The following is a 26,915-nucleotide window of genomic DNA, read 5'->3' on the forward strand; positions in this document are numbered from 1 at the left end:
CCTTTGAGGTATGGGAGACTTAGTGATCATAATATTTATCTGGTTCAGTTTGATATCATAAAGTTTGATATCACAAAAAAAAAAAAAGGAAAAAAGTTCAGTGTCAAAGGAGAACAGGGGGAAAGAAACCAAAAGGAAAAGACTGAAAAGAAAGCATGATAAGAAAGTGGTAGATAAGGCCGTTGTCCTAGTGTGCCCTACTTAGGTAATTTATGTAGCTCTCATTCCTGTTTAAGTGACTTAATAATATTCCCTACCCTAGAAAAAACAGAGTGCAAGTCAAATAAAACATGGTAGTGAACTTTTTTGTTTAATCTGTGGTATGCTCTTGCAGTTAAAATGCTGACCTGGTTGCACCTTTGCCCCTTATCTCAGTTGTTCAGATTGATAAAAAAAAATTACATAGCTGCCAAAGTATCCTCCACAGACATAGTTTCAGAGTATTCTGAAAGCCTATAACAAGATATTTTATGTTTAATGAAATATCCCAAATGGAAACATTTCATGCCTTCTAAGAAGATTCCAGATTTACTAAATTCTACAAGTGTCAAGGATTTCTCCTGAATGAAGAGTATTTGTTAAAATAATTGTATCATTTACACGTTTATACACTCAACTGTTAACTCATTTAGATAGTCAACAAATGTATTAAATGCCTATTCTACACTAGAGACTGTGCTGAAGATACAAAGGTGTTGTCCTCACAGTGCTCAAAAGTGGTAGAGAAAGCACAGCACTAGGTGGGGACATCAGTTCTCTGATGAGGTTTCCAGCATTGAGGGCTGTGAAAGAGTACCAGAGAGACTTTCGACAAAAACAATAGGATGGTGGGAAGTTTCCCAGAAGACATGGTACTTCTGCAATGTCTTGAAGTACTCCTGGTGGAGACAATGGAGTTCATCAGGTTCAGAAAAGGGGTGGAGGCTTATTCTAGAAAGAGGTGATACCATCTGTCAGACCACTATCAAACCAAGATTTATTGCTGATGCGTTAGATTTTTTATTTTCCCCCTTTATTTTTTCTTAACTTGTCAGGCTGAGTTGATACACACACACACACACAGATATATCCATACATGTACATAAACATATACATATGTACACATACATGTATACATGCATATATTTACATGTATATGTGAATAGACATTTTACATATGTAAATATATATTTGCCTTGTATGATCATTTATTACAAAATAAATGATAAAGGGCCTTAATGTAGGAAATAGGAAGTTTTGTCATGAACTCCAAACTTTTCTGCTCTTAGTATTTTGAGATTTGCCTGTCAGATATTTAAAGACCATTAAAAAAGATGCATTTTTACAACGAATAATCCCAAATTCTTAATCTTACTGCACACTTCAGTCTTCCCTCCTTTTCTACAATACCTATTATTGCAGTTGTATTTTTCAAGTTGTGGCAGCCAAAACTTCACACGATGTTTATACCAATCTGTTTTATGTTTTACTTCAATGGCCCCATTTATGGGAATCTGTGACTTTACTTGTCTTCAGAAGTAGCTCAGTAGCTGGCAGTAATAAAGAACTATCTGTGATAACTTTGTGGTCCCATTTCTGAGTAACTAATATTCAGCCTTTACTTTTATTTGCACTGATTGAATTTTTAAGCCCCATAAACATTATAATTGTCCCCCCTCCCGAAAGACAGCACTGTCGCAGGGTTTCCATTCCTATTTCTGAGATAGGATTTGCTTTTATGTGTTTATTCAGGGCTCAGAGTGTGAGTCCCATCTGCATATTTTTCAAGTTCTCCAGAGATCTTTAAGAATTATGACTGATCCTACCAAAAGATCAGAACAGCATATTAGCAGGTTACGGGGTTTTTCTTAGAATGTTTTAGATCATCGAATGACTTTACTTTTAAGGTAGATAGAGTATAAGTACATATAGAAGGTAACAATAGAGATTCGAAAGTCTAAAATGCATCAGGTTTGTGTTTTAGGGGTAAGCACTGGTATTTTGTAGTTTTACCCTATATTCAGTTATACTGTAAAAGTGCTGTTTTTAGTTTCCAACTAATTTTGCTTACTTACAGTATAATGATTAATTTTTTTGAGCATAATTTTTGTGTTTTCAGAGGCTGAATGAGGTTTCTTTTTTGCCCTTTAGTCATCCTTACCTGGAAAATGTGATTATAAACAGGAAACGAAAATGCTTTATCATTTTGTTTTTGTCACAAATTAATATTTATGCTAAAAGAAATTCTTTTGAAATGTAACCTTTGTGATTTTTATACTTTCAAACCCCTTATAAAAGATGAACCTGGAGAACATGAAGCTATGCAGTTCTTTTTTCTACACCATATCAAATACTCAGAAATTTGAAACTGAATTATCCGAGCATTTGCCAAGGGAAGACCAAATTGCAGATCTAGAGTCTAGATTAATAGATGGTAAAAAGATGCTTGAGTGAAATTTGTATAATCCTTCTTTAAAAAACAAAAGTAAGTGGATATCAAAGACTAATGAAAAACATAAATTACAGTTTTTCTCTCTCCTTCATTTTAATTGTTTTAAAGAGAATCTTTGATGGCACCTCTAATTATTTTGACATTTATGCCTTTTGGCTGATAGGAGCACAGGGTAAAATAAAAAGCAATAATTGCTAGAGCTAAGGAAAGAATATTGTTAATGAGATATTAAATTTTAGTCGTTACAGCATTAAATGCTTTTTCATGCATGGTCTCATTTTTAAGTCTCATTTTTTTGGTCAGATGGGCTTAAGTATTCACTAATTTACAGACAAAATGACACTGGTAAATATTGTTTGAAGAAGTACTCATCTGAGAGGTAAATAGAAATTTGACAACTTATCCTTTAAATTTATCTTCCAGGTTTTACAACTGAATTACTATTCAGTTTTGTCTTCTCTCACCTTTTATTTCTTGTCATTATTTCTAGTCAATGCTTCTTACCCTCTATACCATATGATATAAACATTTACCTAGTTACAATATTTAGAGTTATTGATAAAATGGGTTCTAAATGCAGGGGCATGTAGGATAGAGAGAAAATTTTAAAACAATTTTAAGTGAAATTGTTACTGATATTAAGTATCTCCATCTGTCATAACACATAGCATATTGTCTACAAAAAGCTATTTTTTCTAGTCTATAAAATGAATAGTTTTTATGAAGTGTTTGCAAATTGATTAATATCAGATTCATCAGTCTGTTGAGCCATAGGAAAATATCTTCTCAGTAGAACAAACTAGCAAAGTGCATGGAATATAGGATAGGATACAGTGGGAAAGTAACTGTTTTGTTTACATGGGAAAGTGCATGTGTAAAGCCTACTGGCAGGGGTCTTAGGATTTCTAATGTTCCCATGGAGATCAAGAGGGCCAGCTGCATGCTAAACATGTCATACAACCTAGAAAATAGCTCTTAAATACCAACAAAGCTACATCTGATATTTGCTAAGAAACCAGGTATTACTGGTGAATAAAATAATGTTCTGCAGCTTGATACATATGTTTTATTAGTGGCACCCAAGGAGAGCAGCAATTTTAGTAACCAATGAAAAGTCAATCTGTTTCATTGCCCTGATTTGCTATGTGTATTAAGGTCCAGAACTATGCCAAAAAGCATAACTAATTGCACAGTTATTGATTAGATCCATGTTTACTTTTTTATAAAAAGCAATTATCTTTTGCATAGAGCAGTTATTGTTGCACTAAAACATGCTTCAAAATACATGCGAGTGGAATATACCTTGTATCTTTTAGCAGTTGTTCACCTAATCATTTTGAGTATTCATGTGGTTAACTCTTATTGAGCCAATGATGATTAATGTTTTTAATGAAACAATAAATGAATGTAATTATTAAATTTACTATTCTTATTTATGGTGACATTTGTACCCAGTGTTCAAATACTAGTCTTGTATTGAGGTTGAATATATTCCCAGTGTTGGGGAAAGCTACTGGAAACTGCTTTGTGAAAACTGTACTACAGTAATGTAATGATCCATACTTTTCCCCAAAATGCAATATAAGAATCTTTTAATGTTAGATTCAACTAACTGGAATTCATCCCTAAAAGTTCTAGAATTCATAATTAAAGAATTGCTCAGCTTTAAAATATGCTTGCATGATCCCCAGTGAAGCATTTTAATGACATTCCAGTTAGAAGATGACTTTGTTTACTCTAAGCAGTCTGTTATTATTTAATCATCGTAAGAAATACAGGTACTTATGTTAGTCTGTATTTGAGGCATATAACTACATTTTACCTTTCTGTACACTAATTTTTGTTCTGGAAATATATCTGAAAATGTAGTGTTGATAATGTGTGTTACCATTAGAAAAGTTTGTATTGCATGCGATATTGAGAAATCACATTTTCTTTAGAAGACTAATAATGTTATGTGAGAATAGATTCTCACATAATGAGACAAATGGCACTAATGAGGACAAATTATTTTGTGTTGACTATTGAAAGACCCCCCAAAAAATGATTCAAAGATAATTTTATAAAAGCTAATGTAATTTGTAGCTAATATTAAAATACTTTAAATCAGGAACTTTTAAAGTGGATGCTATGAAGACAGTGTTTTCACACATTGTTTATTGATTTTAGCTTCACTTTTTCTCTCCTTAGGGTGTGGTTAGGCCCACTGGGGGATATGCTGTCATGCTAAACTGGTCAATGTCTTCTATATATGGACTTCAACCTGGAGAGGTAATCGTGGTTTTAAATTTACATTACATGACATTTCTCTGAATAAAATATATGCATTTTATTATTTTATTTTTTAGGTGTGGTGGGCAGCTTCTGACTTAGGCTGGGTTGTTGGACATTCCTATATCTGCTATGGACCTCTTCTCCATGGGAACGCAACAGTCTTATATGAGGTAATACAGTAAAATTAATACCACATATAGATAATAATTATTTTATTAAAACTTTTCATGAAGCAGTCCTGAATAGGATCAGAAAAAATTTGGGTGGGGACAGGGGACATTATTGTATCTTCTTTCAGTGAAAAATAGAATTCTGAAGTAGAAAGGGATATGTAGGAAATACTAGCCAGTTATTTCAATTTTGTTGAACAGTCAGAATTAAATTCTGAAGAACATAAAATAACAAGCTTTGTATCTATCTCTTACAGATTTTTAGAAAGTATTGGCAAATTGATACTGATTTTAGAGTCCTAGAAAATAGTAATCATAAAACAAGCAATGTAGATTCCCTTTTTTGTGTTTTTATAAGATTAATGGATGTCCAAAGTCATGTTGTCTCAATTTTAACTAAATAATTTCTTTTGTTTCTAATAAAGCTCTCTGTATAAGGCATAGGTATATAGACTGACCAGATTTATAGCTGAATAAATAACTTTAAAAATTCAGATCCACATATCAGTGTCACCTAGGAATACGATTTCTGTGTATATAGGAAGTTTCCTTCATATGCCTATACCATTTAACTTTATCAATGTCTTGCATAAAGACTTAGAATACATACCTATCAGATCTGTAGAAGATCAAAATCTTGGAGGGATAACTGATATGGTAGTTTGCTAAATTATTCAAAATGACCTTGGACTTTTGGGACAAATTTAACAAGATAGAAAAAACATAAATCTTTACAGTCTTAGATTAAAAAATATAGAAATGAAAAAGGGAAAACTTGGGTTGGTTGCAGTTTATATAGCTAAATCTCTGGGTATTATAATGTCCATAACTTAAACATAAGCTGTTAGTAGAACTGCTATTTAAAAAATACTCACCATGTGCAGTGATATAATCTTACTTTACTCTTCCACATTTGATAATTTGTATTCAGATTAACTGAAAGGGTAAAAAAAAATCATGAACTTACTAGAAAGCATCTTTGAAAGAAGGGAATAGCATAAAAATAATGTATACAAGAAGGAGGTGGGCTGGGCATGGTGGTTCATGCCTGTAATACCGGCACTTTGGGAGGCCGAGGAGGGTGGATCACTTGAGGTCAGGAGTTTGAGAGCAGCCTGGCCAACATGGTGAAACCTGGTCTCTACTAAAAATACAAAAATTAGCCAGGCGTGGTGGTGCGTGCCTGTAATCCCAGCTACTCAGGAGGCTGAGGTAGGAGAATCACTTGGACCCAGGAAGCAGAAGTTGCAGTGAGCCAAGCTCATGCCACTGAACTTCAGCCTGGGTGACAGAGTGAGACTCCATCTCAAAAAAAGAAAAAAAAAATAGGTGAAGGAATTAGGAATGGCTAGTCTGACAAATAATACACTTAATGTGCAGATACCATATTTTGATATTTAAAAAGTTGCTACATATAAAGTATGTAGTCTTGTAATACAGAGTTACAGAGAGTTATGTTTTGGAAATAATAGAGACAAATTTAAATGGTTGGCAGTAGAACAAACAGACAACTTCTCAAATATAAGGCTCTCATAAGTGTTCTGTCAATACCAGACAAGGCTTGTGAAGTAGAGAATTTTATATGTAGGGTGTGGAGAACAGTATTATATGATTTTAAGTCAATTTGCCCTCTTAAAATTCTGTAAGTCAATGAATTTGAAAACACAAGAGGCTATTCTCAATCTTTCTGGAATACTCTAGGCCTCATCATCGCTTAAAGACTATTTGTGTTCTTTCATTTTTAACTGGCTGGTTTTCTGTCTCTGAATGCTAAGAAATATTAAGGTAGACTTTGACACAAGTATTAAACCATCATACTCTACATCTTTTACATCCTGCTTTTATATCTTGCAGACTTGTATGCATTTTGGAATTCATATTCTATTCTACATCTTTTATATAGTGCTTTTATGTCTTGCAGACTGGATATGCATTTAGGTATTTGTAATAATTAAAATAATCTTGACAAATAATTTTATACCATTGTCTCTGCAATCTAATGATTTTTATTAAAATAATTTCTCTTGAAGTAAACAAAATATCAACACTGAATAGTTATATTGAATTGTGGTACTGCTTACACAAATATGACAAAGCCAAAGATGCCAACATATTTATGGTTATAAGTTTCAAGCTCTTTTAGAATTGATATACACAAATGTTTTGTGCTTTTTGCCGTGGGTTTCTATTATTTCTCAAGTTTATTTAGAACATGATATTGACACTGTGATGGAGGGTTGTTTCTGTGTTGGAATGATTTGCTCAAGAAGAGTATAGATGCTCTATAAATATTGGTCGTGTGAATAATTGAATGAAATTAACTACAAGTTAAAACCTTTTCTCTGCACTCTGACTTGTTTTCTACAACTTATAAAAGAGGCTTTTTAAGTTGTAAATGTCTTTAACTTTCTCTGATCACAAAGCAAAGTCTTTTAGACCTTTGCTCACTTCTAGCTATGCCATCCTTATTTTCTTCTACACTAAGTTCCTTGAAAAAATATCCTGCCCGCATTCCTGAACCTCATATTCTTCAATTACTCCTCATCTCACCATAGTTTGATTTATGTTCACATCAGTTGATAGAAGCTACTGTAGCAGAGGTCACCAGTTACTTCATAAGTGACAAAGTCAAAGGGCCTTCTTTAATCTGATTTTATTTTTTCTCTTACTGGAGTTCAGCCCTGCTGACCGTTCCTTTTAGGTGATTCTCTCCTCTCTCTTGAGCTCCATGGTCCTTTGCTAATATTTGTGCTGTTTCTTTTACCTGGTGTGAGTTTCCTCCTGTCTTTCCTTTCTTGGTTAACTCCTACTCTCTTTGTAGACTCTGCTTAGATGTTATCATCTCTTGAGAAGTTTCTTCTCAGGATCTTGGGCTGTGTGTAGTGCCCCTTTCTGTGGTCCTGTTACTTTCAAGCCTGTCTGTTACTGAGCTGGCCACACTGTACTGAAATGATCTGTTTACATCTAAAAGAGGGTAACTTCTAGAATAGGATAAAAGCCAGTTTCACAGCATAGTGTGTAGCACACACCACACAATTAATAAATACTTATAGAACTGAATTAAACTCTACTCCTCATTTTCTTCCTTCGATCCTGACAGTTCTTCTTTTCTTCTGTTTCTTTCACTTTGGTCCTAAACATTAAAGTTTAGCTGGATCATAGTCCTTAGTTCCATTTTCTTATTCTGCTTATGTTTCCTGGATGATCTCCAAGTAGTTATATTTGAGGATCATTTATTAAATCATGGCTCCTAAATCTCCTGTTTACATCTGACTTTCCTGCTGAGCACTAACTTATTGTTAGACATCTCTGATTAGTCTATACACATCTTATGCTCAAGATGACGTGAAGTGAGTTCTATAACTTTACCCTACCCTGCAAACCATATTTTCTTCAGTGCACTCTGTGTTTCTGTTACTGTTACCTCCATTCATGTAGTAATCCAAACTGAGAATCTGCAAGTGATTCTTGAGTTCATTTTCCTTACCTCTCACACTCTACTGGTCTTTATATTTTGTTGAATCCACTTATTTAGTACTTATCAAAAATGTCCTCTCTTTTCCATGCCTCTTGACATGTATTCAAGGCATATCATACAAAGCTGAATATGATATTCATATTCACAAATATGAATATACAAGCTCATACACAAATATGTTGACTGATGTCCATTTTACATTTTGGCTTCTCTTATGATTTGTGCCTATACATTCCAGTTGCATATTTTAGGTTATCATTAGATATACTCCTCTCTTAATGTTGATAAAGCAACAGACAGAAAATCAGCAAAGATGTAGAAAATTGACACCATCAACCAACAAGATTTAATCGACATTTATAGAATACTATTCTTGATAGCATCAGAATATGCAATCTTTTTAAATGCCCACGGAGTAGTTAGCAATATAAACGAAATCCTGGGCCACAGAACAAACTTCAACTAATTTAAAAATATTTGAGTATTTGAACTCATGTGAAGTCTATTTTAAGATCACAATATTTTCAAACTAAAAATTAATTATACTTAACAGGAAAATCTCTAAACAGTTGGAATCTAATCAATATACTTCTAAATAAATAATCCGTAAGTCAAATAGGAAAATCCAGGAAAACACACACACACGCACACACACACACACACACCCATCTCTATGTGTGTATATCTCAAACTGATTGAAAAACAAAGTATATCATATACAATTTTGGGGGACACAGCTAAAGTAGTGCTGAGAGGGAAATTTATAGCACTAAATGAATACATTAGAAAAGAAAAAAACTCTCAAATCAAGAATATAAGCCCCTATCTCAAGAACCTAGGATAAGAGGTGCAAAATATACCTAAAACCAGAAAGGAAAAATAAGAGCAGAAATCAATAACATTGAAAACATAAAAACAGAGAAAATCAATGAAACACAGAGCTAGTTCTTTGAAAAGATAAATAAAATGGACAAACTTCTATAAGACTGACCCCCCCCCAAAAAAAAAAAAAAGACAAGTCACAAATTACCAATACCACACATGAAACAGGAGTTATCATTAAAGACCCTGCAGACCTAAAAAGGATAATAAGGGAATACTATGAGGAACTCAACACACATAAATTTGACAACATAGATGAAGATGCAATGGACTAATTCCTCAAAAACCATAAACAAATGAGAAATAAATTACTCAAATAGCCTTATTACTATTAAGAAAATCCAATATGTAATTAAGTAGGCTCCCAATAAGAAATCTCCAGACACAGATAGTTTTTCTGGAAAGTTCTACCAACATTTAAAATAGAAGAGGAGTCATGGGTATTTGGTATTTCTGTATTCCATGTGCCATCTACCAATGTTTAAAGGATAACACCATTTCTGCACAGTCTCTTTCAGAAAATAGAAGGGGGGATCACTTTCCTATTCATTTAAGGCAGCTTGTATTGCCCTAATAACAAGTCAAATACAGAAAAAATAGTACTATAAGTGAATGTCCCTCATAAACACATAGATACAAGAATTCTTGACATAATACTAGCAAATATTTTGAATTAAATTCAACAACATGTAAAAAGAATTATACACTGTGACCAAGTGGAATTTATTCCAGAGGTACAAGCCTGCTTCAATATCTCAAAATTAAAGTAATTTACCATATTAATAGGCTAAAGAAAAGTTATATAATTAATTGATGCAGAAAAAATTGTTTAATGAATTCAACCTTTATTCATAATGAAGAACTACCCAAAAACTAGTAATTGAAAGAAACTTCCTCACAAAGAATGCCTATGAAAAAACCTGCTGCTAATGTCATACCTAATGATAAAAGCCTGATTGTTTCTCCCGTTGCTCAGAAACAAGGCAAGGATTTCCACTTTCACCCTCTATTCAACGTATTTGTAGAAGTTCTAGCTAGTTTAATAAAGAAGTATAGGAAAACAAAAGGTATATACACCAGAAGGGAAGAAATAAAATTGTCTTTATTTGCCAATGGCACGGTTATTTGCATAGAAAATTACAGAATACACACACACACACACACAAATCCCATAACTAATAAGTGAGTTTAACCCAGTCTCAGGATACAAGGTAAGCATATGAATATTCATTATGTTTCTATATATTAGCAGTGGCCACATATGGGCATAAAGGGCATCATGAAGGATCTTTGTGGAGATGAACTGGTTTGTATCTTGACTGTATCAATATCCTGATTTTGATAACAGATTATAGTTTTGCAGTTGATACCCCTGGGGAAAACTCGGTAAAGATTATGTGGTATACCTCTGTTATTTCTTACACTGCATAGAAATCTGCTTATTTTCTTGATAATTACCACATTTTCAAACAAATTCATAAAACTAACTCATTAAAACAAACAAGAACAAAAATATTTAATCCCTTATCTCCTGGCAGCTACAACATTCTTTCTTTCAGGGCTTGTCTACGTTCCATAGCTCTAACAGCAATTGGAGAAGATTGCAGAGTAAGTTCCATATCTTAATTAGGAACTTACTCTGCAATCTTCTCCAGTTGCTGTCACCATCATTCCATAGCTACAGCTTTTCCTGGTATTCCCAGTCATCTCTACTTTCCAAAGCTAATGGCCATTTTCAGTCTTCATTGTACTTCTCAGCATCTGAAAGTGTTGGCCATTTGCTTCATCCTAATCATTCTCTTTTCTTCTAAGGTACAGTGGGCTCCTGTGTAATGTACAACATGCTCCTGTTTCCCTGCAGTTATTCTTATGCTAATTCCTGCCCCAGGAACATTGCCTGAAATATCTGCCACTTGTCTATTAGATCTCGGCTGGTGTCACTTCCTCAGGGAAGCCTTCCTTTACCTCCCTGATTAGGCCAAATCCCTTTATCATAGTCTTTTGGCACACTGTATTTTCCCTTGGTGGTTTGTATAAAAGTTTCAGATTCATATTAGTGTTTGGGTTCCTTTGATGTGCTTGTTTGCCCCTCTTTGCTCTAAGTGTACTAGGGAAGGAGTCATCTGTGTTTTTGTCCACCATCAATTCTCAGCTCCTTGCCTTAGTGATACATATTCAGTATTTAATACATATTTGTTAAATAAATGCCCAGATGATATCAGAAAGAAACATTGCTTTATAGGTAAAGAGTTTTTTCCATCAGTGAGTAAGAGTGATTTAATTTTTCTCTTTTACAACAGGACTACATCAACAACTTATGTAAGACAGGCTATATGTTTTATAGACAGATTATTTGATTTTATCCATGGAATTGGACATATTTAAATGCGGAACACCCGTCCGGCTCAGTCAGTGAAGTAGGAAATATTTAAAGTATGTAATTCTGGAAAGAAAATTGGATCAGTTAGAATATGGAAACCAATTCTGAATAATTTAGTCTTTACTTTTGAGAAGAAGAAAATGAATGTACTTCTTTAGAAATCTACACTGATTCCAATAGATCTAACCCTAACCATGTATGAACAGGAATAGATATTTGGTAGGATGGTTTTGCCAAAGAGAAGAGATAAAACACAAGCAATCTTTTCACCTAAGAATGCAATATATAAACAAATTTAGCAGCCTTCTGCATATGCACATGCATGTCTGTGTGCTGGCAAATGGTGATTATACAGAGATATGCTTGCTAGCCTCTCTCTTCTCTCCAGTATTTCTCCCCTTTACCAGATTGTCATCTGCAGAATCAAAATCCAATACTGTTTCCCCAGGGCAAATCAGTCTTTCTGAGTCCTGCCTTTCTCCTTATCTTTGCTGTGTACCAGTGTGCAAAAGTGTGTGTTATACACATATTTCAATTTCATAATACAGTAAGACCAGGCTTCCGCAATGACAGTGGTGTGGTTAAGCAAGAAGTGAGATTGCTGTTCCTTGGCTAGGGTATTACGTAGGTCTGAAATGGAATGTTAGTAGTTACTCTCAAGCCAGATTTAAGGAGAAACAGTAAGCCATAAGCCAGTTGGTATAATTGGTCTTCATATAGCAGTTGTTATTTTTATGTAATAACAGTCTTTTATTTCCCCAGTCAAGGAGCATAAGTTTGCTCTTGTTTTACATGTGTTTGCATGTCACATATTGTATACATTACAGCAGCAAGCCTTTCAATAAATTCTTCAGTATATTCACAAGATTAGTCAGGTCAGATGGCATTTTGTTAGTAATTCAAGAATTAACTTTGAAAGTATATGTTATACTCTGCCTTCTCAGACAATAAATTTGAGAAATTTGAGGATTTAAAATTCTGAATTGTGGTACAGGAGTATGATCACTGGACTAGAAATATTAATATCTGTGTTGTTATCTTGCTGTACCGTTATGTACCTATGTGACTTAAGCAAATTAAACCTCTTTGGAAATTCATTTTTTAATCATTAAAATGAGAGGGTTGACACATACTCTCTCAATTTTCACTTATGTGAATCTTCTTCACTTTAATTGGTTTTCTTTAGTAAATATATTATTTGGCAACTTATTTTTTTAACTCTGGAATTTATTTCAATTTCTTTTCATAGGGAATGCTAATTCTTCAAATATATTTGTTGAAGAAAATTTTCACTTTAAATTAGTGAAAGCTTTTAGAATTTTAGAGGAAGCATAATAGTTGAGGCTGCCATGGTAGATTTCTGACACTTCTATTTCTCAGTCGTTTGGCCTCAAACAAGCTGCTTTGCTGCTTTCTGCCTTAGTTTCTTCAACTATAAATATCAGTAGTAATAATACTATGGCATTAAATTGGTTAATCTGTGAAAAAAAATCTTTAGAATAATTCCCAGGATATAAGGATATAATCATTCAAAAATACAAATGTATTATTTCCCAGAATAATACATTTTCATAATAATACAGATTCATCCCATTGAATCTGTAGCTCTCAGTGGTGAGGAGATCCGGAATGGGTAGCTCCTATCTGCAGGCAAGCTGTCCCTCATCTCTGTTTGTCTGGCTGACTCTGGGGTTTTTATGGGTTTCAGAAGAAATAAAGTACATGCTGATTGGTCCATTGGATGGCCTGGAAAAAGTACCATAAGTTCTCACTCTGAGCCTGGGTCTCCACTCCAAACTGACAGCCCTGCCCTCCGGCTTCAGGCCATCACTGGCTTAAAGGTGCTGCTTCACTAGGGACCTGCCCCTGTCTGCATCCTGCTGTCATCAACATGTTTGTCCGTGGCACCCTGGCTGTCCATGATGAGGGGCACCTGCAGGCCTGGGCTGAACCATCCTCAGCCCCCCTTGCCCTCTCCCCTGTGGTCATTGGTGCCCAAAGTTCAGAGGGAGCCAGGGAGGCAGGATGCTGGCATGTCTGCAATGCCCTGAGCATGCACACACTTGGCTGTGCTGTGACATCACCTGGACAGGGCTACAACTTTGCTACAAAATCAGAGCAGGAGCCAGGAGCAGGGAGAGGCTATGCTGCAGAAGCAGACACTTGCAAGCCTGTGTGGGGAAGGGGGCTTCCTGGGCCTCCAAGAGCACAGGAATTCCTGGGTTCATAGCCATGGTTGGGTGACTGCAGCTGCACTCTGGAGGGCAGGGATCCTATCCCGCCAACTTGGAAAAGAGCCAGGCTCTCACCTGCTCCATGGAACATACAGCCCTGGCTGTGCCTCCTCTGCTGCAGCCATGTCTTCATAGCAGCCACTTTAGACAGGCCGCTGCTGCCACCACGAACTTTTCTTTATAGAATGATTGGTTTAGAAATGAACTCTGTACTCTTTATATTTGTTTGGGAATCAAATGAAATAGCACATTTGAAAATAGTCCTAAAGATTAAAAAAATAGCATTTTTATACAGTCATGTATTACATAGTGACATTTTGGTCGATGATAGACCCTATATACATTGTGGTCCTATAAGCTAATAGAGCTGGAAATTTCCTATCATCATAGTGTCACACAGTGCATTTCTCACATGTTTGTGATTGTATAAACAGACTTACTGTGCTGCCAGTCACGTAAAAGTACAGCACATGCATTTATATGCGATAAGAAAATACTTGATAACAAGTGACTGTGACTGGTTTGTGTGTTTAGTATAGTATACATTTTATCTTTTTAAATTGTACTTTAGGTTCTGGGGTACATGTGCAGATCATGCAGGACTGTTTCATAGGTACATAAGTGGCAAAGTGGTTTGCCGCCTCCATCCCCCCAGCACCTATATCTGGCATTCCTCCCCATGTTATCTCTCCCCAAATTCTCTACCCTACCGCTGTCTCTCCCTGAGTTCTCTCCCAACAGACCCCAGTGTGTGATATTCCCCTCCCTCTGCTCATGTGTTTTCATTGTTCAGCACCCTCATGTGAGTGAGAAGATGCAGTATTTGGTTTTCTGTTCTTGTGTCAGTTTGCTGAGAATGATGGTTTCCAGTTTCATCCATGTCCCTACAAAGGACACAAACTCATCCTCTTTTGTGGCTGCATTGTATTCCGTGGTGTTTATATGCCACATTTTCTTTGTCCAATCTATCATCAGTGGGCATTTGGGTTGGTTCCAGGTCTTTGCTATTGTATACAGTGCCGCAATGAACATATGTGTGCATGTGTCTTTTTAATAGAATGATTTATAATCCTTTGGGTATAGACCCAGTAATGGGATTACTGGGTCAAATGGAATTTCTATTTCTAAATCTTTGAGGAATTGCCACACTGTCTTCCATAATGGCTGAACTAGTTTACACTCCCATCAACGGTGTAAAAGTGTTCCTTTTTGTCTACATCCTCTCCAGTATCTGCTGTCTTAAGATTTTTTAATGATCGCCACTCTAACTGGCATGAGGCGGTATCTCAATGTGGTTTTGATTTACATTTCTCTAATAATCCGTGATGATGAGCAGTTTTTCATATGTATGTTTGCTTCATATATGTCTTCTTTTGAAAAGTGTTCATATCCTTCTCCCACTTTTGGATGGGTTTGTTTTTTTCTTGTAAATCTGTTTTGTTTCTTTGTAGATTCTGGATATCAGCCCTTTGTCAGATGGGTATATTGCAAATTTTTTTTCCCCATTCTGTTGGTTGCTGGTTCTCTCTAATGATTGTTTCTTTTGCTGTACAGAAGCTCTGGAGTTTACTTAGGTCCCATGTGTCTATTTTGGCTTTTGTTGCCAATGCATTTGGTGTTTTAGTCATGAAGTCCTTGCCTATGTCTATGTTCTGAATGGCTTTGCCTAGGTTTTCTTTTAGGGTTTTTATGGTGTTAAGTCTTAGGTTTAAGTCTTTAATCCATCTGGAGTTAATTTTAGTGTAAGGTGTCAGGAAGGGGTCCAGTTTCTGCTTTCTGCACACTGCTAGCAAGTTTTCCCAATGCCATTTATTAAGCAGGGAATCCTTTCCCCATTGCTTGTTTTTGTTTTTGCCAGCTTTGTCAAAGATCAGATGGTTGTAGATGTGTGGCATTGCCTCTGAGGCCTCTGTTCTGTTCCATTGGTCTATGTCTCTGTTTTGGTACAAATACCATGCTGTTTGGATTACTGTAGCCTTGTAGTATAGTTTGAAATCAGGTAGCATGTTGCCTCCAGCTTTGTTCTTTTTGCTTAGGATTGTCTTGGCTATGTGGGCTCTCTTTTGGTTCCATATGAAGTTAAGACAAGTAGCCATCATTTTGCTAACTAAGTGTATTCAACTGGACACACCATATAGTTCTTTTCTCTCCCTTTGTGTAATGGAAAATAACATTTAAAAAACTAGTACATAGTGATCTGCCTTTCTGTATATATAGAATAAGAAAAATGATGACTCAGTTATTACTCTGATTCAGGCTATATAATTTGATCTTCTCAATTGGAAAGATTATTAAGCTGATGCTAGCATCTTTTAGATTTCTCCCATGACTAATTGTTCAAAAATATTTATTTTTGAGTTTATTTTTTCTATGTGTGTGTTTTATGTTGGGGCTGGCAAGCTCAGTTATTGTCATAGCTCCATCAACAATATTTATTAATGTCTATTGTCAACCCCACATCATGGTAGAAGGTGATGGGGAAACAGAATTAATATCAGATATGACCCTTTTACCAAAGGCCTGACAATATAGTCAAGGAATTAAGATTAATATAAAGAGCAGAAAGCAAATAAATCAAGACACATCTAAATAAACTCTTACACTGTGTAGAAGGTATGACAATTTCTTTGTAAACTACATGGAGTCATCACCTATGATAAATACTCTAAAATTTAACTTTTGCATGCTGGCTCAAAAATCTGCACTAGTTTTTAGAGGGAAGTTTGTGACCAGTAGATAGGGAGAACTTTGTGAATAAGACAATAAAAATTTATAGCTATTATTGATTCAGTGTTGAGTGATTGGAACTCTTCTAAGCACTTTTTATACATTGTTTCAATTATAAGTACAAACTCATGATGTAGATATTTTAAGTCCCCTATTTACAGCTGCAGAAACTAAGAATCAGAGACAGCAGATAAATTTACCAGTGACACAAGTGGGATGTTGCTGTGATGTTTGAAACAAGCTTCCCTGGATCCAAAAGCAGGATTCCCTTGCCATAATCTGGAGAGGGACAATTGGGAAGCTGTTGTATAGTCCTGGATACATGGCCAGGACCAGAATATCAGTGATCAGAACATTGAGAAGAGGTTAGGGTGTCAGGTGGCTATGGTAAGAGATGAAAAGGGAGTTGAAAATGGCTCTGATGTCTTCAGCCAGTCCAACCAATATAATGGCAGTAGGAGGAACAACTGGTGGAGAGGAATGCAATACTTTTGGTTTTGGTAATACTGAGTTTGAAGGTTGTACTCAGATATTTGTATCATATGGCAAAGTCATGACGGTTTGATCAGTTTACTCAGGTAAAGATTGAGAAAGGAAACAGGAAATTATTGAGGCTGAGGAAGAGAAATAACATAAATTGACAGTTAGAAATTGGAGCCAACAGGAGAATCAGAAAAGCAAAGCATACTAAAGAGTGATGAGAAGATTTTTAGAGGATGGGGATCAACAGTGCCAAGTGCAACAGAGAAAAGACTAATATGACAACCGAAGAGCACTTTGATGATTAGGGTGTCATTTGTCCCTTTCATGAATGTGAGCAAATTCATAGGAAAGTTTGTTGTGTTCATTTTTGGCATGGAGAAATCTGAACATGTTTGAAGATTGTTTGAGGCAAAGCACTGGATGTTATGGAGGGCTCAGGTTTTGTGTAACCTCAGGTTGAATTGTAGTATGCATATGGAATAGCCACCCCTCACTTCCTGGGCAGAAGTCTGGAAGTGTGATTAAGGAAGAACCCATTTAATTTCTTTGCTTACCGTGAAGTCTCATTAATCACAATGAATAAGAAAAACCTTTATTTGTCCCCCTAGTGCAGGATAGCAGAGTGACTGCACATCAGCATGAAATAATTTAAAAGATGAAAACAGCTCTGCTAGAAGCCATGCTGTATGAGCTATGCTAGGGGTAAATGCTCTCTGTGACTACTGAGAATACTAAATATGTCAGAGTTACTAATTTGCTCAGCACTGGGTCTGCAGAATTAGCAGTCTCAGTTCTCTGCTTCATTTACTTGACATTAGTACTTCCAAATGTAAGATTAAAAAAAAAATTTTTTTTAAGGGGATTAGATAGACTCTTATCTGCTAGACAGAAGCAATGGCTTATTCACTGGGGGTTGGCTTCATTATAATACCCCATATTGTCAACTCCCAGAGCTAGGAAGAGACAAGAGAAAAACCAAACCAAAAGGATAGATCTAGATTGTTTAGGATACATACCCTGCCCTACTTTGTTTTGTGCTGCTATAACAGAATGCAACAGATGGGGAGAAATTATATAGAACAGAAATTTATTTCTCTCAGTTCTGTAGGCTGTGACATTCAAGATCAAAGTGCTGGCAGGTTCCCTCTCTTGTTCCAAGATGGTGCCTTGTTTCTGTGTCCTCCAGAGAGGAGGAACAGTGTATCTTCACATGACAGAAGAGCAGAAGGACGAGAGAGAACAAATCCCCTCCCACAAAGTCTTTGTTTTATCAACAATTGTCCATTCATGAGAGCAGAGCCCTCCTAACGCAAACATCTTCTAAAAGGCCCCATCTTCCAACACTGTTGCACTGGGGATTAAATTTTCAACACATGAAGTTTGGGAAGCATGTTTCAGACTGTAGCACACACATATCTTGCAAAAAAAATAGATTTATAAATATTTGTATCTTGGAGCTTTAGCCATTGAGAAGTATTACCTTCTCAGGGTTGGACACAGAGTTGTATCCTTAACTGAAGAAAGGAAAGGACTCAAGCCTGAGAAATTGTACCTATGTGGAACCTACCACAAGGAGATAGTGAAGAGAGATTGTCCAAATAGCAAACTGATAGAGAATATTAATCTGAACCATGTGACATTGCTGATATTTGACTGGTTTGAATTACAAAAATGGGGATTCCATTTGATTAAAGCAATGGTGGGGTAGAGAAAGAAGACAGGTTGGTTGGAGACCTCAGATTGACCAATGAATTGTTGGTTCTTTGAGAATATTTATAGCTCTTTAATAGAAGTGTGTTAAAAGGGTAGTCTTTGCAATTTACCTTTCTTGTGGAACAGAAAATGAACAGATGTTATGGTCTCCACATTTCCATTTGCAGTCTTGCTTCTTCCAAGCAGCTTCTGAGACAAATAGAAAATCTTTGAGGAACATTTTGTGTTTTGTGAGGCTTTCATATACTTTGATAATTTTTGTTTTGATAATTCTTACTCAGAATCCCATAGAAGCTATTGACTTCTCTCTTATAGGAAAATGAACATATATACATACCTTAATTTAATTTCAGAATATACTTGAACTCCTCTGAATTTTGGGTCAGGAACTCTTTATGAAATTAACATAGTTAATCTAATTTAATGAAATAAACAGTTAATTAAATTGACATAACTCTTTATGAAATTAACAGTCCTCTCAAGTAGTGATACAACCGACTAAAACCCCAGATGAGAGTGATACTCTTTAAAGGTCTCTGGGCAACACAGAAAGAGCTTCTGGGTCAGAGCTAACCCTTTTATCTTTGGAGAAAGGTCAGTTGTACTCAGAGTTCTATGTCCTATAAATCATGGTATTTTTGTCTAATCTAGAGTCTGGTTTATAGGGCAAGGAATAAAGAATTAAGGACAATGCAGCATTTGTCCCCAGTAATTTCCACTGTATATAGTCATAATCAGATTTCAGTTATCATTATATTCACTTATTAACACTTGGATGTAGCTCATTTATTTATAACAAGTGGAGAACATAAGAAACAGCTAATGTTAGATTCTAGGCTCATCCATTAGGGCAATCAGACAGGCTGGTACTGAAAAATAGCCTTGTCTGAGGTAGTGCCTATCGAAGGACCATGCACCAGTTCTAAATCCTGGCTGCAGATTAGATTCACTTGGAGGGTGCACTTAAAACACAACAGTGCTCAGCCAAATCAAAGCCAGTCGGATCAGAATCTCTGGAAGTGGTGGGTTCATTCAAAAGCATCCCAAGAAGCTCTACCGTACATTAAGGGTTAGTAACCACTGGATTACAGTAATATTAGATGGTGGTGTGAATAAGATGAAGAAAGGCAATAAGATGAAGATGGCAGCCTATCCTTACAGGTGAGGCTAATGGAATGATGGGACACCTCTAGCATGTAAGAATCAAGGAAGTCTGATCTGACTCAGCTCGTATTTGTAAGTAAGTTTTCCATTCTTAAAGCAGTCTGCTATAACACAGAGTCCTTTGAGGCTCTTAAAGCATAGGGCAATTATCCCAGCTGGCTTTAAAGCAACAGTAATGTTTTGAAAATTGGAACAGAATAATGTGAGTTATAGAGAGGGGGGCATTGAGGAAGAAACGGCCCATTTTTGAAGAGATCGTCCACTCTCTTTTTTCACATTTTAAAACCTTCTAAAGAATAAACAGTGGAAACCTCACTATCCTTGTTTCCAGCTTTATAATTTCTCTTCCTTGAGGGTTGTCAATCTTATATAATAGTTAATTCCTATATAAGCAATATCTTTTTTTTAATACAAATGGAATTATATAAATACTATGCATACTATTCTGCATTTTATTTTATTTTTACTAAATAGTATATTCTGGATAATTGCTCATGTCTTAACAAGTTTTAAGTTTAAATGTTGCTGTCTCAAGCACTCATCCCTATAGATACATGACCTATAGTAGGAACTCAGCAAATGATATTTCCAGTTTTATCACTCTCCTGAAATAAACAAAACAACTACAGCACCTGTCTGCTGAAATAAAATTTGCTACTACTCGATAAAGGATGCTGCTAATATTGTCTTCACCTAAGAACTGCTGTGGAAGCATGCCTTGGTGACATTTCTCAAAAGCAGTGTTCAGAAAGAGACAAGATGTATTTCTAATCCTGCCACAAAAAAAGAGGCAAAACTGCAGCTGACTCAAAAATTTTTGTGTCAGTGTCTGTGAAATCACAAGTAGCCTTGACCTCAAGACTTGAAGAAATGGAATCATAGGATTAATAATAAAGCAATTAAATTTTTGCTCAAAAATTTAACTCTAGTGCTTAATTATAACTTTATTTTGCTAAGTGGTTGTATTTTACTGCTTTCCTGTGTTGAAAACCTAACCTCAGTAGAAAATATGTGAGAAGGTGAGATAGTAACTGGCTTTTGAACTAGGGACTTGTCATCTATAATACATAATAATGCAGTGAATCATAGCTGGTGGAAAATTATATATGGAAGTTAATATTAAAGTATTTTGGTAACTGTTTTGGTTTCTGTGCTTTATACCATTGTTGCCCACATTATAAATCTTGCTGATATTAGCAACTGATGTTTTATAAATCTCTCTGGTAAAATTGTATAATTTGTCACAGCAGAAAGCTTAGAATTTTGGCTTCTTCATTGTAAAAATCCTTTTCTGCCTTTATTATCTAGGAAGCAACTAATAATGTGAACTTTAGTTTGGAAGAAAGGAATTAAATAAACAACTGGTAACCACATTGATTTGAGCTTGAAGAACTTTAAAGTTGATATTTTTGGCTGCATTATTGCTTTTGGTGTATATGTTGTTTGTTTAAAATCCCTGCATTCTTAGAATCGTCTTGTTTTTAAATTGAATGTTGTTTGGATTATTGCCCCTTACTGAAAACCAAGTTCTGGAATCAGTGTTATTTTCTTAAGGCAGCTCAGTATGCTGAGTGTGTTACTGACTACTTTTAGAAGACGTTGTGAGAGATTTTATTGCTTATGTGCGCATGCTTGTCTGTGTGTGTGTGCATGTGCATAGGGAAGGAGAGAAGAATTTTAAGTAAAATCAGTAAGCCACTGAGTCACTTTTATTTAGCTTTAATAATAAAAGATGCTTTATAGGCTTTGCTTCAGTTTTCTGAAGCTACTAGTGGTGGTAGGTACTGAGAACATACACGTTCTCTGTTTATTACTGCACTGTCTATCGAACACAAATAGCTTGCAGCATCTATGTAATTTCTAATATCATTCCATACAAACACACACATACACACATCCATACTTAGGAGAATATATGTTCCATTATAATAGGACCTTATCTGGCTTATTCACAAAATTATTCCCAGAATATTTATTAAATAAATATGCCAGAGTTGCCCACTTTATTACTGTTTGTATGTAAACAATAGTTTCTGATGAAATATCTTGTTCTGTGCTGCATTATATTATCTAAAGTGTTTACATTATTCAGAACTTAATATTTATGTTAATCAGGCTATTTGTGAAATGGATAATTTCTTTAATATCACAATTAATTTGATACCAACTAGAATGTCTTCAGAAAGAAAAAAGTAAAATATATAAATATTAAAGTAATTTTAAAATAGGAAAACATTTTATTCATAACATTGAATTATATTCGGGGGAATAGTAAAACACAAAGCAATTGAACTTTTTTATGTTCAATTAACTTATGAAAGAACATTGTGATATTTTGTGAATCACTTCTTTACTGTTCTAATAGTAATGCTACATTATCACAATTTTTATATTCCATAAGTATAATATTTGATGAAAATTAGTTTGGTACAGGATCAGATTTGCAATGGAAGTTAAAATCCTATATTTTAAAAAGTATGGTGTAGTTTTTTACTAATACAGTCATTCATTGCTTAACAGTGGAGAAATGTTCTGAGAAATATATCCTTAGGAGATTTTCTGTGTGTACATCATAGCATATACTTACACAAACCTAGTGGTATAGCCTCCTGCATAGCTAGGCTAATGGTACAGTCGATTGCTCCAAGGCTACAAGCCTGTGCAACATGTTACTGTGTTGAATACTGCAGGCAATTATAACACAGTGGTATTTATGTAGCTAAATATATCTAAACATAGAAAAGTACAGTAAAAATATGGTATCATGCCTGTAACCCCAGCACTTTGGGAGGCCAAGGCAGGCAGATTGCCTAAGGTCAGGAGTTTAAGACCAGCTTGGCTAACATGGTAAAACCCCATCTCTACTAAAAAGACAAAAATTAGCCAGGCATGGTGGCAGGTGCCTGTAATCCCAGCTACTCGGGAGGCTGAGACAGAGGAATTGCTTGAACCTGGGAGGCAGAGGTTGCAGTGAACCGAGATTGTGCCACTGCACTCCAGTCTGGGTGACAGAGTGAGACGGCATCTCAAAAAAAAAAAAAAGATGTTCTTAGTGATTCATGCCTTTTTGTTAGTGCAACAATGGACTGGTAAGACACTCACTCTTTGAAAACAGCAAGACAAAATTTTGCCTCTCACAGCAAGTTTACACAGATGTGTGTCTGCTGTATGAGCAATCCCAGCACAGTTATTCTTTCCTTGAAATCTTTAATTCTTGTAGAGGCTATCCCATCCGCCGCAGTTGGTGTCTTTCTGGTGCATGACTGTAGTCTCAGCTACTCGGGAGGCTGAGGCAGGAAAATCGCTTCAACTGGGGAAGTGGAAGTTGTGTGTGCCAAGATCGCGTCACTGCACTCCAGCCTGCATGACAGAGCGAGACTCTGTCTCAAACACCAAAACAAAGCCAAAAAAATATGGTATCATAATCATCTAAAACACTGCTATATGGCATAGGACTGTATTTCTAATATTTGATCTGCCCTTACTGTTATCATTAAACATATGTAGTTGGAAGCAGAGTAAAATACTGTGCCCTCTACGTAGGTAGTCTTACATGGTGTATCATTTTAATTATGATACTAATATCACCCTTTAGTGAGTAATTATTTTCTCATGACACTGGCACTGTAGTGGAATTCAATTCTGATTGGCTACAAAGTATCTTTCTTCAGTGGAGGTTAAATTATCCTACAATATTACTTCAGTGCATTTACCTTATTGAGAAATTATTGGTAAAATGATTTATTCTCATTTAACAGGCAAGTAAATGGAAGCATAGTCAGGGTAAGTCAGTTGCACAAGGTCAGTTAATAAATCATTTTCATGTGGGTAAGATCACGTTACCTAAGTCACAATCTAGAACTCAAGGGACTGATCAGTCCTGAGACATATCAAACGAGTAAAAATAAAATGTTGACTTTGTTAGAAATAATAAAGTTGCAGACTCATTTCAGACTGATGTACTAAAGGTTTCAAAATCTGTGAGTGAAATTATGTACATGTATTACCAAGTTATATTTTGTGGCTTTTTATATTATTTGCATGTGTTGATTTGTATGAAGCAGTAATGAAATACATTGAAATAGTGCTTTGGATAGTTGTGATAATAGAAATAAATTTCCAATTGCAACAAATACTTTTTTGGTATTAAAAGAGCATAATAGAAACCAATAGAATATAAAACAGACTTAAATAGTTTTTTTTTAAGAAAATAGGAACATAATTACACTAAAGAATATTAAAGACAACCATTTAAAAATAAAAAAAGTGTCCAATCAATGATCTAATCAATGGGTATTGCCTCTAAATTATTGGACAACTATGCTATACCTCATTTATTATGCATTCCTTTTTCTAAATTAAAAAAAATTTACTAGGTCTAACTGTCAAGATATCATTCATTCTTTTGTGATTTTCTGTTTGGGGACATTGTTGAGTTTGCTACTAGCAAATCCTATCCTCTTTTTTCTTTAGTTTAGTGTTTACTACATGTGATTTCCAGAGTTTCATGGGAAACTGAGATAGAGAATTTATTTAGAGAGGTTTAGGAAATATTAGATACAGGTACCTATATCTTAGAAATTAGTAATGCATTCAAGTAAAGGTTTACTTGAAAAGTAAACCTTTTCAAGGTTTCAAGAAATGATCTAAGATTTAAAAAACCTATTGCCATTTGTATACCCCCAAATTCCACGAAAGAGTTTGTGCAATGTGTGTGTGTGTGTGTGTGTGTGTGTGTGTGTGTGTATAGATATAGAGATTATATATCTCACATAATATATGATAACATTCCAGGCATCTTAAGAAACACAGGAAGAGGTAGCAGTGATGAGGATTGATTAGGGAAGGAGGGGGAGGGGATGTGGCTTGGCTAAAATACATTTTATGAGTTAGAATGTTTGGAGAGTTACTGATTTAGTTCAGAAACTTGCCTATTTTCCACTTTTTAGAAACATCAAATAAACCTTTCTTTTGTTTTCGTTTTCTGAATCGTATAGCTTGCCAAAATTGTTAGACTTTTATGCATGATATTCCCCTGAATATATATAATGCTATTTTGAGTCTGTGGAAAACATGGACTGTGGTATATCTTATTGGATTATATTTATTTCATAGGAGTTACTTTTCTTGGAGTGAGACATTTAACTGAAAAGGTCATTGCTCAGGAATTACTGCTTTTTCAGAATTTTTTGTTTTCTCAAATGTTTTGAGAAACACTGTTGTCACTTTTAATAGTGATCATGAAAAATATATTAAAGCTAAAAATTCATAATAACCTCATTTAGTTTTTTTGGCAAATACACAAATGTTTTATGTTCTTAATTTGAATGTGATATATATTTTCAATTCTTTAATTTTCAAAACTTGATAAAGAAAAAATTTTAATTTGAAAACTTTTAGGATACTATAATGGGGCAAACAGCTTCTCTTATGCCTGGGTATTTGGTTTGCTTTATTTATGGCAGAACATGGAAATATTTAAAACCCAGATTTTTTTGAAAACCTCATTTTATTAATATCGCTGCGTTAAATGTATAACTATTGAACTGTCAGTGAAATATGTGACGTTTTACCTAGTGACATTTTAAATGAATCTCATTGTAGGGGAAGCCTGTGGGAACACCAGATGCTGGCGCTTATTTCCGTGTGCTGGCAGAGCATGGAGTAGCTGCCTTGTTTATAGCACCAACTGCAATTAGAGCAATCCGTCAACAGGACCCTGGGGCAGCCTTGGGGAAGCAATACTCTCTGACAAGGTGAAGTTGGGATGCACAGGGCAAATGACATTAGAAACTGCAGTCAAAATGAATAAGTGAATGTTATATTTTTTCTGGTACTGCAATACTCTTATGGGAAAAGCCAAAAGATTCTGAGTGTTATTAAGCACAATTTGTCTAAATATAATTTTGAAATAGTTGGAATTTTAACTCTGCTTAGAGATTTTAAAATATTATATCATGTTAATTTCAGTTCAACTATTACCAAAATATTTCTTTTTTAAAAATCACTCCTTATATTTTCCTTAAAAGACAAAATGCCAATTGTGACTTAAAATGCACAGATAGATGGATATAGATATACTAGCATCTGTCTTTTGAAAACAGAAGAATGAGTTAAATGAAGAGACAGTATTTGAATTCATGTACACAGATAAAATGTGAAAATTATAATCCAAATTAAATATTTTAAAAAGTGAAGAACAAAAAGACTTAGGTAAACACACAATAATAGTGGGAGACTTCAGCACCAGAGTGACAGTATTAAACAAATCATCAAAGCAGAAAACTCAGAATATTAATTCTCATCTGCATATGGGAAATACTCTAAAAACCAACCATGTACTCAGCCATAAAGCAGTTCTCAACAAATAAAAAAAAAAAATACCAGTGACACTCAGACCACAGTGAAATCAAAATAGAGATATCAACAAGCTCTCTCAAACCCATATGATTACATGGAAATGAAACAATCTGCTTCTGGGTGACTTTTGGGTAAACAGTGAAATTAAGGTAGAAATCAGGAAATCCTTTGAACTGAATGAAAACAGATTGTACAACATACCAGAATCTCTGGGTCATAGCTAAAGTAGTGTTAAGAGGAAACTTTATAGCAATAAATTCCCACAAAAAAGTTAGAAAGATCTCAAATTAACAACCTAACATCACACCTAGAGGAACTAGAAAAACCAGAGCAGACCAACCTCAAAGCTAATAGAAGAAAAGAAATCACACAAATTAGATCTAAACTGAACAAAATTGAGATGGTAAAAAAATCATATGAAAGATCAGTAAAACCAAAAGTTGAGTTTTTAAAGGATAAAGATTGATAGACCACTAGCTAGACTATTTAAAAAAGAGAGAAGATCAAATAAACAGAATCAGAAATGACAAAGGGTACATTAGCACTGATGCCACAGAAATGTAAAAAATCCTGAGGCAATTAAAAATGCCTCTATGCACACAAGGTAGCAAACCTAGAA

The 26,915-nt window shown here is 35.0% G+C and overlaps 1 protein-coding gene across 1 annotated transcript in view; it reads left to right on the forward strand.

Annotated features, from left to right (window-relative positions):
* The window catches only part of ACSS3 (acyl-CoA synthetase short chain family member 3), a 163,452-nt gene that overhangs the window by 61,997 nt on the left and 74,540 nt on the right, over nt 1-26,915 (forward strand). The window contains exons 6-8 of the mRNA XM_017543504.2: nt 4,622-4,702; nt 4,780-4,875; nt 25,541-25,692. Coding sequence (XP_017398993.1) covers nt 4,622-4,702; nt 4,780-4,875; nt 25,541-25,692 — 329 coding nt within the window. The remainder of the gene's footprint in view (nt 1-4,621; nt 4,703-4,779; nt 4,876-25,540; nt 25,693-26,915) is intronic.

Source organism: Cebus imitator, unplaced genomic scaffold (genome assembly GCF_001604975.1).
Source record: "Cebus imitator isolate Cc_AM_T3 unplaced genomic scaffold, Cebus_imitator-1.0 Scaffold156, whole genome shotgun sequence".
Taxonomy (NCBI): Eukaryota; Metazoa; Chordata; class Mammalia; order Primates; family Cebidae; genus Cebus; species Cebus imitator.